Source organism: Aphelocoma coerulescens, chromosome 22 (assembly GCF_041296385.1).
Source record: "Aphelocoma coerulescens isolate FSJ_1873_10779 chromosome 22, UR_Acoe_1.0, whole genome shotgun sequence".
Taxonomy (NCBI): domain Eukaryota; kingdom Metazoa; phylum Chordata; class Aves; order Passeriformes; family Corvidae; genus Aphelocoma; species Aphelocoma coerulescens.
The window spans coordinates 4,691,780-4,705,349 of NC_091035.1; the positions used below are offsets into that span (position 1 = coordinate 4,691,780).

General features: G+C 44.3%; 1 protein-coding gene across 5 annotated transcripts in view; it reads right to left on the minus strand.

The window, feature by feature from the left end:
• The window catches only part of NSD3 (nuclear receptor binding SET domain protein 3), a 35,522-nt gene that overhangs the window by 7,829 nt on the left and 14,123 nt on the right, over positions 1-13,570 (minus strand). For 3 of the 5 annotated variants that reach the window (XM_069035704.1, XM_069035703.1, XM_069035706.1), the window contains 10 exons: positions 11,931-12,031; positions 9,503-9,548; positions 8,845-8,975; positions 8,171-8,299; positions 7,415-7,541; positions 6,814-7,011; positions 6,010-6,180; positions 3,311-3,460; positions 953-1,109; positions 190-392 (listed from right to left, as the gene is read on the minus strand). In XM_069035704.1, the coding sequence (XP_068891805.1) occupies positions 190-392; positions 953-1,109; positions 3,311-3,460; positions 6,010-6,180; positions 6,814-7,011; positions 7,415-7,541; positions 8,171-8,299; positions 8,845-8,975; positions 9,503-9,548; positions 11,931-12,031 (1,413 nt within the window). The remainder of the gene's footprint in view (positions 1-189; positions 393-952; positions 1,110-3,310; positions 3,461-6,009; positions 6,181-6,813; positions 7,012-7,414; positions 7,542-8,170; positions 8,300-8,844; positions 8,976-9,502; positions 9,549-11,930; positions 12,032-13,570) is intronic. The other 2 variants (XM_069035707.1, XM_069035705.1) reach the window with 2 other exon arrangements.

Sequence of the window (13,570 nt, forward strand, 5' to 3'; positions counted from 1 at the left end):
ACAACAACACACAATGAGTAGGCACTTAAACACATTTTTATCTGCAGTCAAGGGATCAACACAATGCTTGGAGTTCACGTGAACACAGAACACTAGTCACATAATATTCCCATGCAGGTTAAGTGGTGATGGAGACACAAACACGTGGAATTTTTGTCATAAACCACTATAAACTTTGTTTGATTTTACCTTTCTTGAAGGTCTTGTTAATACTAGTTTGCCCCTCAGCAAAGCTTTTATCTCCTTCAACATAAGGGAAAACTCTGCCCTGGTGTACCCAATAGTAGTCATGTGAACCAAAGAAAAATACTGGGAAGTCCCCGATATCATGTTTGAGGCCCTGTATGTTGAGAGGCACAGACCTGGGATTGCAGATCTCTGCTGGCCACCACCTGCAGAGTAGGAGAAAAAAGAAGAATATAAGTTCCCTAAACCAGAGCTTCCCAGTTTCCCTAATGGGATTGAGAAATAAAAGCAAGTTTTCCATTCTTAAGGAAATGAATTCCTTTCTCACGCAGCCGAGGCTCCCGCTGGCAATACCTGGGAAGGTCCATGTAAAACATGAGCAAAGTTCCCACTCCAAATTTTGGAAAAGCCTTCTAAGAATATCCGTGGCCTGAGAGTGGGTTTCTAGGATCACCTGTGAACACCTGTATTGCTGCAGCTGACTAAAGCAAACACCAGCAAGGACAGCTGGGCTCTGAGCCAGCCCCTCCTTTCCCACCTTGTGATCACCCTCTGCAGAGCAAAGGTGTGTGCAATCCAGAGCCCAGCACTGCCTGGGAAAAGCAGGAGTGCTGCATTTCAAGGGTGACATCCGTGCCTGACACCAAGCAGAGGAATTATTGTATTTCTAACTCTTGTTCATGATGATTGAGCTGCTTTATCTTCCTGCAGTTCCAGAGTACATGAAAACACCCAAAGCATTAAAACCCCCAAAAGGTGAACTTGCCTGTAATTCCCAAGCTTGACCCAAACGATCTGCTTGTACCGCAGCTTCTTGCCAGCTTTACAGTCATTGCAATTCCAGCATCCCTCAGGCATTTCTATGCTGAGACACTCGGGGTGGAAGGAAGCTGGGCAGGACTCACAGCACAACAGTTTGCCACCTTGAAACAAAGAAGCCCGCCTTGGTTTGTAGAAGCCAGGATTTGCTCCCCCCGTGCACAGCAATCAACATTCATTTTAAATCACCCACTCGAGATTCCCACTGCCCCACAGAAAAATGGCAAAAGAAAGGGATCAAGTCAAACTTAACAATGTTGGTTAAAAAGGACTGTGCAGTGCTTAATCTAAGTTGGGACTCTTAACTGCATCAGACAAAAAAGCAGCTGAGGACTTAAACACGAGGTGAGTTGGCAGGAGCAGCACCATTCCCGAGGGAAGCACTGCAGCTGGGAACAGTGCTGCCAGCTTTTAGTTCTTTGGTGATGGCCAAAGCAACCACAAAACTCCGCAGTTTTAAAGAATCCTTTTTCAATCAACATTGCTCTGACTGAATCCCCAGCAATCATTAGCGAGCACCAACCCCACAGCCTATAGGTTGATCAATACTTTTCTGCTGCAAGGACAGGAAAAAGAATTGTAGTGTGTTTATTCCACAAAAAGTTTACCAGGATAAGCCCAGTACATAAAGCAGAATGAGACACACATGAGTTGTCCCTATCCCGAAAATTCCTGGTGCACAGAGGGAACCTCAGCACTGGGGTTCGCATGAATTTATGAAGTTTACACTTATTTGGGCAAAAGTTGTTTTGGTTGGCTCACATTTTGGACAATCTATTACACGTGGAGAGCCACAGCACGGCTCTAAGCCACCCTCAGCAAAGCAGCTCATATAAGAGGACTTGATACATTACACATACTGTAATATGTTATACATGTAGGTATATAAAATATATATATACATTCTTATATGTGTGTGTATATATATATATATATTTAAAAATTAACAAGATTTTGTGTCCCAGATGGAAAATCTGGGAGAGACTTGAGAGTATTCAAACCAATTTTCAATCACAGTATCAAAAGAAGTGTGAATAATCACTTTCAAACCTTTATCAGAAAATCTTGTCCACCTATAGACTTCCCAAAATATCATTGCATTAATTGATCGTTGCATGTTACAATGAGCATTCCTTAAACAATCCAGTTGCATGACCAACACTGTATTTCCTCTGCTAAAACCAGTAAAATACAGTCATATGGATCCTCCAGAGCTTCCCAAACCCATAATGAAATTTTAAAGTATTTTTTGCAAATGTAATTTCAGAGGAAATACAGACAAATTACTGAAACATTATCCAAGATGAGAAAATGCCAAGAGATGCAAAAATCAAACAAAATCAAACACAAAACTGTCAATGCTAAGCAAGAAAAAACCCAACATTGCTCTCGGGATGCATTAGGCAGATATGGCTCAAGCTAAGCACAGGGCTCAAAATAATTCTTGTTTTCAGGAATTACAGGACTACTGCAAGCCATCGATGTCACAACGCTCAAAGCGACCTAACTTGGGCTGGGCAATGGGGCACCGGCTCTGAACGCTCCTGGGGAACCAAATTTCTGTGGGGAATGAAATATTACATCTGAGCATTGCACACAGACAGCAGGAATCACCCTGGGAGGGATCTGGAGAGGCTCAGCCCCCCTCAGCAGCAGGAAGTGACCCCTGTCCGGAGCTGCGGGGTCCCTGCGGGCTCAGAGCCCGGCTGTGGCAAGGACCCATCCCGACGGGAGGGGATGGGGATGGGGCACTGCTGTCTCGGTGGTGGAGGTGGGACACGAGGCCCAGGGACTAGTGGGGGCACACACAGGCCAAACCTCACTGCCTTCCCCCTCTGGCCCTCTCCAGAAGGACATGGCACCCACCCTCGTCCAGCCCCAAACGCCCTCCCTTCTCTCAGGATCCGCACAAGATCCGAAGCAGCACATCCCCCTCTGCTTCCAATCAGTTTAAGAAGTGGTTTTACATCATCCAGGTAAATACTGAACTGCAACAATATCGAGATCCATCTGCTTCCTCTTCACATTGCTGTGCAAACAGCTCCCTGAACCTGGAACAGCCCAGGCCAGGTAGAGAGTGACCAAATCTCTTCCAAGGAGAATTTAGTGACAGCAATTATTTTAAGCCCTTTTATATTAAAAAAAAAAAAATTGCCAACAACACGAACACAGGCTCACAATAACCATGAGTGAAGGTCACTGAAAGCAGTCAGTGTGGGGACAAGCAGACATTTCTCCGTTGATTCAGAGAGAAAAAATAGAAAAAGCGAAAGTAAATTAAAGAGAAAGAAACTATTTTGGTTACCTTTCTCACATTTCTTTTTGGAAGCTGACGAAGGAGGAGGAATCATAGGTAATTTCATCAACTCAGCACGATTTGACTCATTCAGTAGGTAGTGGGACTTATAGGCATAGGAACTGAACAGGGGGTCTGAATGGTCCTGCACTACCAGCCCTATACGAAACAAACAGAAAGAGATGAGTTGCAATGAAACTACCCATGATTCCGTGAAGGAAAAATCAAATAAACCCAATGAACACCTCTAATGCGTTATGTGGGAATGAAAAAAGGATAAAATGAAGAAAAAGGAAAGTCTGACAAAGTTTCTGTGCTAACAAAGAGGTTGTGCTGGAGAGACTCAAACTTATCTAGAACATCTTGCAATGAAATAAGCTGCTTCTAAGTGGAATTTCAATTGGCTTTTTACCCTTCATTTGTGCATTTATAGACAAGCACAAGAAAAGCAAAAAAGTTTGAATCAGTGGGATCCCCTCTCCTTCCCACAGGGCAAAAGGAATCTCCTCTGCAGACCCGGGGTGACGGTCACAGCAGCAGGGTCGTGCTCTGAGCTGGGGCTACAGACAGAACAGACGCTGGGAATGAGAACTCACCGTCCCACTCACTACAAATCTGCCCCTGAGATCTTGCCTACAGAAGTGTTTTGCCTCTGTAGTTGTGCTGGAAAGCAAGGAGGGGTCAGTGTTCTGCAAGGCACCAAGGGGGAAGCACAGATGCAGGTTCTGCCCTAGGCTGTGGTGGCAAAGCTCCCCCACTCAGCCCTCCCAGGGCTGCTCCAGAACAGTCCAGAACTCTGTTCCCTACGTAACTCCATTCCAAACCAGGCCTTCACAGTTCTCTGTCCTGCACCAAGAAGAGCTTTTCCTCATTACTCCAAAGAGCCAGGCAGCCCAGGTGAGAGCCCAGAGCTGCGGAGCAGAAGCGCTTGGCCAGTAACTCATGGGAAGAGCAGAGCAACTAAGCCCCAAAGAAACAGGAAAGATGAGCTACCAAGAGAGCCCCCAGTTCTCTCCCTGAGGGACACCGCTGAGGGCTGTAGAGAAGCCCTTGGATGGTGCTAAAACACTGCTGTAAGAAGACTGGGGTCAGCCCATCTGGACACATATCCCTGGGAGGATTCCTAGAACAAGGGAACCTACACATGGAATCAGGTGAACTGGCTGACTGGAGGGTACTGCAGGGTGGTGAACAAGAAGCCTTTAAACATCTCATATTTCAAGTACCTCACTGTAAGCAAGTTTGTATATTTTGTAGATTGTCTCTCATCTACATTTCTCACTTCAGTAACTGCATCTAAGTACGAAGTCTCTGCTTCTGATAGCGACTAACACTAATTAAATAACCATTCTCATAGAAGTGCCCAAGGATTTCTAAAGCATTCAGTTCCCCATTTCTTTCTGAGCAGGTGCTCAGTGCTCCAGCCCCAGGCACTGTCCTCAACACTCTGGCTCCCGATTCCTGCCAGGCCTGGCAGAAACAAGGCCCACAAGAATGTTCTAGATGAACAAGTCCAGAGTTGCTCCAAGACACAGAGAATTCAAGCAGTGGCAGTGGTTTGTAACTGTTCAAGTTCTCCTAATTAAGATCTGGGCAATACACAGGACAGGGAATTCCATCTGCCAGGGCTCAAGAGGTTATTTAGATTGCCAGGAGAAAATACAGACTTGTGCAGTTTCATCTCTGATGGAGCCAGATTCGGGTATAAAGAGAATTACTAAAGAAATGTAAAATGGAAAAAAAAAAAAGCATGAAAATTTCCTTCTGCATTTCTTGCCATTCTGAGATCTGTAATTATTACTCCGCTCTTGCCAAGTCAAGGCAAACTAAACTTCCACCTGAATGAACACAAGTGAAAACAAAACTTCAGGATCCAGTTCACTTTCATTTCCCTGTTAGTGACTCTCAGAACTGCTGAAGAGAACACATCCAGTATAAACTGCTGGGATTCTGTAGAAGCTACGTATTAATGTTATTCCAACGCCTAAGAATAACAGTACTTTTGAATCTTGAGACCAAAGCAGCTGCTGCACCGACATTTTTTTAAGCTGCTCTCTGGCAGAACCCTGGTGACTGAAGAGCCATAAAAGTAACAAGTGGGGGAAAAAAAAGTTAAAAAGAAAAAAAAGAGAACTTTGACGTATGGAAAAGCCCAGCATGAAACCTGCTCATACAGTACTGCTAAAGGTTTTCTTTCAAAGTTCTCAAATGTGATGGCAGTTATAAACTGAGTTTTTCTAGTTCATGAATAAATCCCACCTTTTAGCCTTAAAACTTAAACAGTTTTAAGTTTGTAGTAGTGGAAGAATCCCCATATAAGTCTGCTTAATACAGTGATTAATAACACAGCAGCCATTCTCAGCATGCAAAGGCTGGAATTGGGGGATTGGGATCTGTTTTTCCCTACTGGCAGAACGAGCCAGCCTGAGTGCCTATTGCTGCTTCTGGCTATTAAATGCTATGGACCAACACAGCAAGCGGAATCTCATGAGGACTGCTGACCAAAATAAAATAAAATAAAATAAAATAAAATAAAATAAAATTAAATTAAATTAAATTAAATTAAATTAAATTAGATAAAAAATCCCAGGCAGCATTTAATCCCAGCAAGCCCTAAGGGAGGAGTTCCTCATGAAACACTATTTTTATCACTAAACTGCACAAGTGACAACAGAACTATAAAACAGGAGAAAAACCAAGTGTCTCACCTCTTGCACAAACGAAACAAAAGCCTACATTTACAGCAGATGAGGAGTGAGTCCTTTTGGAATGGTTACTACAGATGAGGATGTGGGATGACACAAACAAGCTTCCTGCAGCGATGCAGCCGTCTCCCGAGTGATAGGCAACGGGGCAGCGCAGACATCTCGCCATGCGACCTGCTCAACAGAACACAGCGAAAGGCACACGTCACCCAGGGGCACAGCATCATTTGGGTTGGAAAAGACCTCCAAGACCATCAAGGACAACCAATGCTCGGGTCAGGATAGGGCACACTTCCCCAGAGGCAAAGGCAAGGCTGGGTCTATCCCAATGGCAGTACTGGGTTAAGAAAAGAAACACCTACATCTTTTTTCTAAGGAAAGTTTCACAAATATTACCCCTTAACTTTCACTTTAAAATTGTTAAGAAAAATTTCCATTCTACAGTCTATTTGTTTGGTTTAAACATTTTGGTTCATTTCTAAAAGAGAACTTCATTTCTTTTTCCTTGGAAAAAAAATTGTTCACAAGGCCACTACAAACTACCTTTAAAACCTGGCCTTGTACTATGACCCCTTGGCTTCCACTAAACCCAGCACCAAGAGCTGACCAGGTGTGTGGATCCAGGCACACTCCACAGTGTCAGGGTGCCAGCTGCTGCCCACCCATGAGATATTTCAGTTGACGACCTCACTGAAGAGGAAACCCTCGTTCCTTGCTGCGTACTGTGTTACAGAGAGTGGAACTGGATGAATTGTTACTGTGATGATGCAGCTGAGCCTCCTCTCTGCTCAGAGCAGCTGCCCTCACCTTTGCTGGCTTTATGCATGTCCTTGTCCATGGAGCAGGCAGTGCAGCAGTGCTGCGGGCAGCGGAAGCCCCGGGACTCGAACAGGGCCGTGGCAAACTTGCGCACACAGGCCTCGTGGTAGAACTTCCCGCAGGTGCTGACGGAGCAGCGCTTCACATCTTTGCCAGGGAGCTTGCAGGAAAAGCACGTGTGCTCTCCTTGTAAAAGAAGGAATAAGAAATCCTGATCGTAAAAGCCAACTCTGAGATACAGATACTGTCCAAACAAATTCTGAAGCCAACAGACTGTGAGCAATGCACGATCCTTCCCATCCAACAGGCACGCTGGTTACTGTCATCCACAATAACACTGGAGCTGTTGCTCACATAAAAATCTCTTATTCCAAGTAAAACCCTAAGAAGTTCATTACTTTTTTTCTTATGAGGCACTTGCTAAATGGAAAATAAGAATTTAGTCTCAGAGGTTAAAAAAGTAGTGGAATGACCCCAACTTACTCACAAACTCTTGGAAAGCACCACCTTGGTTTGCTCTGACCAGAATGTGGCTCCTGAGCAAAGGGGGAAATCCCTCCCAGTTTTCCAGGCACAGGAACACACTCACCATTCTTACACTCGGTGCAGATGAACTTTTCCTCAGGCATGGCCTTCAGGCCGAGACACTCCAGGTGGAACACGCTGCAGCACTCGCCCTCGCAGGCCAGCAGCGACTCGCCAGTGCTCTCGCAGATCTGCAACAGGCAGAGGGCTCAGCAGGGAACAGGGTACCCCAAAATGCCAGTGACTGCCAGGTGGTTACAAGAGGAACTGCCTGGAATTGCTTCAGAATTAGGGTAAGGCAGGAGAACTGAACCTGGCAAGTCTCTGGGCTGAGGACAACCCCAGCACTCCCCGCACTCTGCTCTGGGGTACCAGTGTGAGCCAGGACAGAGCCAGGAACGGCACTACAGCATCCACCTGCACTCCTCCATTTCTCAGGGAACAAGCTGCTCTTGCTCTTCAGGTCCTTTACTACCGACCAGGAAACTGGCCAGAAGATTCCAGGATTCTTTTTTTTTTTCCAAAATACTGAAAAATTCTCACTCTGCCCTATCCCGATCAACCATCTGGAATCTTCAAATGGAGCAGAAAATGGCATTTATTTTTCTACTGATGCTGGCAGGTATAGATTAGACACCACTTCCAGCTGCTGAGCTTTCTGGCCTGCAGGAGGGCTTAGGAATCATTTAACATGAATTATTTCCAGAGCATAAAAACTCCTAAAAGACTGGGTATTTCATCTGAGAGGTCAAATTAAGAGAACTAACAGAAACAGGGGATAGATATTTAGTATCCATCCCTTCCAGGTATCACCAGTTACCTGACAAACAGTGTCTTTTTTACTTGTTCCAGTTCCTCTCCTGGACAGGCTGGAGTCCACCGACTGCACATCCGAGGCATCGGCGTCGGCAGTGGCTGAGGGGCTGTCTGAACGCTTCCCAAAACTGCCCTACAAACAGGAAAAATCCATGGCACTCAAACCAGACAATTCCAAAGGACAACCACACTGGGAAAAGTATTTCTGTCACTGTTGATCAAAAGACCATTTATTAGGTCAAGAGACACAAAGGTTCTCCTGGAAAGGTGCTGAACTTCACTGGGATGACACAAGTGCTGCCTTCTTGATATATTTCACCTGTACAAGCCAAACACCATAAGGAGCTCTCTTACTTTTCCAGACACTCCTTGGAGTTACATCAGATACAGCAGCATTTCCCAATTCTCCAAAAATTTCAAACCTTCCACAGAGCAAACCATGATCTAAACCAATGCTTTGCCAGACAAAGTAGCAGGAAAATTTGTAAGTAAACATTGTATTTGCATAACAAACCCATGGAGGGGATTAGAAGGAAAAAGACTGGACTTGATGTTTTCAGACAATAAAAGACTCAAAATGTGTAGAAAAGCGTTCACGTATTTAGCAATAATCAACTGAAAAGCATCTTGTACACTGACAGTTTAATCAGGTCCCTGTGAGAACCAACACACCTTTACCTGTAAATCATTGAGTCCTCTGGAATCAGAGTCAGACGTGTCCCTGTAGGCTGAGCTGGTCAGTTCCATGTCCGTGGAGGCACGACTTCTCTTCTTTAAGGGTTTACAGGAGTCTGAAATCTCACTGGCACCTTAACACAACATGCTAAAATTAGCTTTAATATATGTTCTCAACTTTTTGCTTAAAATTAATAGAGGAAAGAAAGATGAGAGCCTGGATTACATTATCCGCCTTAATTTTCAGTTTGCAGTTTTGTTACTAGTCGAATTCTCCCTGAAACTCATTAACTGAAAACCAGCTTAGGCAGAGCTTTTGACAAACTCCTTAACATGGCAACACAGTGCAGGAAGGTAATAAATTGTCTCTAAGGGAGGATAAGTCCTTAGGAGATTTCCTCGTCATCATCCATCTTTAACTTTGGCTAAGCAGAGACTTTTAAGAAATGCCCAGAAGGACTTAGCTGCTTACAGCATACGAACAAACACCATCCTTGCCTCAGCAATGCACAAGGACCAGAACCCCAAACACAGCCTGTCCCCAGGCAAGTCCAGCTCAACCCCACAGAGCATCAACACTGTGGCTCACATGGAACAAAGCTGCTGCCCAAGGGTGATGAGCCACCAAGTTCAGTTGAGTTCATTTTCACCTGTCACTCACCTTTCTGCAACCCCGTCTTCACTGCTGCCAGTGGAACCGTTTCAACCTGTTTGAAAGGAAAATCCACAGTTAACACCAGAGGAAAGTTTCTCCCTAGTACCAAAAAGCAAACAGGTCAGTTCAAGGGGTTAGAATTCGGGCGGGAGCTGCCATCCCCTCCTCAGCCCGAGCCTCCGCGTCCCGCTGGCTTCACTCCTGCCTACGCTGGTGCCCGGAGCCGTGGCAGCCACGGGGCACCAGCCGGGTCCTTGCACTCTCTCCCTGTGGGCACGAAGGTGACGGGAGCGCTGTATCCGTGTCCAGCAGGCAGGAGCGGGGGCCTTTGGGCAGCCACCCCTGATGCTGTGTAAACCCCACACCTGTGTGAGCACACGTTCCCCTGGGCAGGGGTGACACTGGGCTAGTGAGACACAGTGCGGGGCCACTCGGGTGCTCCGAGCAGCATTCCCTGGAGCTCCTGGAGCCCTTCCTCCCCGTCTAGAGCTCTGCACGGGCCCCCCCGGGTGCCGTGGTGCAGGGCTCTACACAGCTGGAACTCGAGGGCACAGGCACTTCAGCAGACAAAGGTACAAGCTTACAATCTTGCAAAAGCACTTCCAGTCCTGGACCCTATGGAGAAGTTTAGGAACTGTTCTGCCAACATACATGGAAGATGTGGGAATTTGGTGACAGGATAATATTTACAGAAGAAAGCTGTTGCCTAACATCCTGTTTTTAAGGTTAAGAATTACAAGTTATTTCTTTGCAATGTGGTTACATATGCATGGAGAAACACATTTAGTAAATATTTAAGGATTATTCTATAATTTTTTTAAAAAATATTTTATTTTGTTGTACAATAGGTAAAAACATACAGTAGAAGGATTTGTATAGGATACATTTTGTAATACAAATATAAAATCTAAACAATCACTTTTATTTCTCCACTAGTCACTGTAACAGTAGCATCAACATTTTGTTTTTCCCATTAATTGTACTCGTTCCAGTTATAATTTTATACCAAGTTGTTGCAGACTAACTGGGGAATCAAGAAAACTTGACTTTGGGTAACAAATATTGTTGCATAATTGTAAGAAGTTAGTAAGATTTTTTTTTTAAAATATAACTTAATACATTCAAGGTTTTGAGCATTACAGTGCCCCTGGGTTTCACTTTTGTCAGATACTTCTCCTGAGAAAAGCACTTTAATTAATGTCCATAGACTGAGTCAGCCAGGTAAGAGAAGCACATGAAGCTACCTGGCATCCATGAAGTTCATCTTGTTGGTTCTTATACCTTTGTTAAATTAAGAAACCTTTACAAACATAAAATAACTCTTTTGAACAGGGGAGGCTGCAACACCTCATGCCAAGAGGCTCCACGGACCACATCGGGTGTCACACACCCAACATTTAAAATGCTTTAAAGTTTCAGCAAGAAACCTGCCTCGAGCTGGAGCACCCCTCTGCTGCACAGCAGTGCAGAAATGCTGCAGCATCAAAGGAAAAATAAGGAAAAAACACCCAGAAAAAGCAACTGGGTTCACTTTCAGTCTCTGAAGTGAAGGAAGTGCAAAACAAAGCGCAAAGGGCAAAGAATAAATTAAAGAGATAAAAATATTTTTTCCCCTTCCCATATAAATCTTCATCCTGACTGTCCCTCTTTAAAAATTCTCATTGGGAAAAGCTAAACTATGAAACATTTATATAAAATTCTCAGCTTTCAGACAGAGGCCCTTGAAGGAAAAATCAACCATGCAAGGAGAAGAACCAACAACTTTGACAAACTTGTTAAAAGTGTATGCAGGTTTTAATATTTCTGTCCATCCACTGCACTCTGCTACTCATATCCATGCAGAAATTTCTTATCATTAATTTTTTTTTAAGCAACAACATTTGTCTATCTGACATCCAGATTAAAGGAATGCCCTGTACACGTTAGAACTATTTCAGGAAAAAATGGTATATCCCAGAACTGTTTTGCTGATGTCTGCCAACATGAAAGTCTGACTATTCATCTTTAAGTGAAATCATCCTTGAAGTCCATTTTCAGAAGTGGTCAAATTAATCACTCTAACTTCATTTGAAAAACAAAACCTCAACACAAACCAGCAGCTAAATCAAGAGCCAAAGGAAGGAACCTGGTGGCAATTCCATCCAAGAGAAATCACTGAAACAAACCCATTTTGCTCAGAACAGAAATCTCAAAGGAAACATGGCAGGTTCATTAGGAGTCATCCATCACTGCGTTCCCACTTCCATAGCCTGACTGATACTGAGAAGATGCCAGTAGCAGAGTCACAGCAATGGCATTGACAGGGGGATTTCATGGAGGATAGTCCAAACCGAAACCCGATGGGGAAAAATGGAGAAAAATAAAAAGGCACCAATATAAGCCACAACATTTATGAATACGATATATTTTAACTCTCTACATGGAGGAAGCCAACCTGCTCCTTTTTGATCTTCTTCTTTGGCACAACTTCGGTGGATTTCTCAGACTCAGAGCGGGTTCGAATCGATCTTCTCTGTTGCTTCTTTTCTACAGAACCTGAAGAAGGAAAAAGGTTTCCATTACATGATTCCTTGTATTTCTGAGGAACACCAAGATGTGCAACACCAAACCAACAGGTAAAGGAATGAAACCAAGACTTTGTCCTCTTTTGAATGTTTTATTTTTAAATTCAGTTCCAAGCTATTGACCAGCTGGTGCTGTGGCTGCAGACACACATTCTGATTCCAGAGACAGATCAGCTTCAGAAAACAGACACCAGGAACAGAGTGGAACAAAAGGCTGGAACTCAGCTTAGGGCAAACAGATTTCCACAATCCATAATACACCTCTCAGGCACAGTCTTCACTTGGGTAATTTTGAACCAAACAGTCCATCTTTGGTGTTTTGGGAAGGTAGCCACAACCAACTCCTTGAACAAAAACAAACTAGAAATTTCGGATGCAAAGCACAGCTTCAGGATCTCCCCCAAAACGCCAGTTCTGAGCCCCCCTCTGTGGGGTGACGGCCTCTGTCACACAACTACAGCCAGCCCCCCGCTGCACCACCTGCAGCCACACCAGACCTCAATGCTCACCTGAAGGTTTCAAGGTGAAGAAAAACCTCAGTGCAAACAGAAGCATCGACCACGATGTGTTATCGTCATTAATGAATGTGAAAAGCAAGTTTTTAAAGTATTACCATACAAAACAAACTCAGATTAATGAAGGATATTGTGACATTTCAACAGAAGAAGAGGGAGCTACTGGGTTTTTGGCAACTAAGGCTGGCAAAATCGAAAGACCTTTCTGTGCTCCAGCACCTCCCAAACAGGCATATCGAGAACCATGGACACGATACTCAACACCATGGGCAGCTGTTGGAACAAGCACACACTCAGAGCTGACAGGAAGCTGGCATCCAAGGATTTACAAACACCTGCTGGGAAGCATTGTTCTGGGTTTTCAGTCTGGGAGGTTTCACCTAAGAAGACACAACTGTGAAATACTTTGTTTTCTTCCAAGCAAAACTGCAAACATTTGGGAGCTGACTGTGCCAGCCAGATGTACTGTTAGGAGCTGTAAACCTGCCTGGTCTTGTCAGGAGATCACGTATCTAGAGACACACACAGGCTTGAACCAGACTGAAAGACAGCCTTGCAAAGGACTTTGGAGAAAAAAATTAAAATTCCTCTTGATCCATTGGATGAGCATTTTTCCCATGGCTGCATGGCTCAGGAGTATCTCAGTAACTGAACTATCCAGCTGGAAAACTTATCATGTTACAATAATTGGATTTCTGAGGGGAAAAAATCGTTGTTCTTCAAGGGAAAAAACTTTTACAGAGTATTAATTAATGAATAATAGCAGTTAGTTATTAATAATTTAGAAGTTAATGACTCAGGTCAACATCCAACATGTCCATCCACATGTAACTTCTGGTTCCAATAGGCCCCATCCCTCGAGGGACTCCCACAGCTGCAGTGGGTCTCCACATCAGAGCTGGGCAACATCTTTTGTCACTTTGCTGTGTGACCAAAATCCCCTGAAGCAGCTTCAGGTAAATTTGAGCAGATGTGACCAACAGTTACTTTAACCA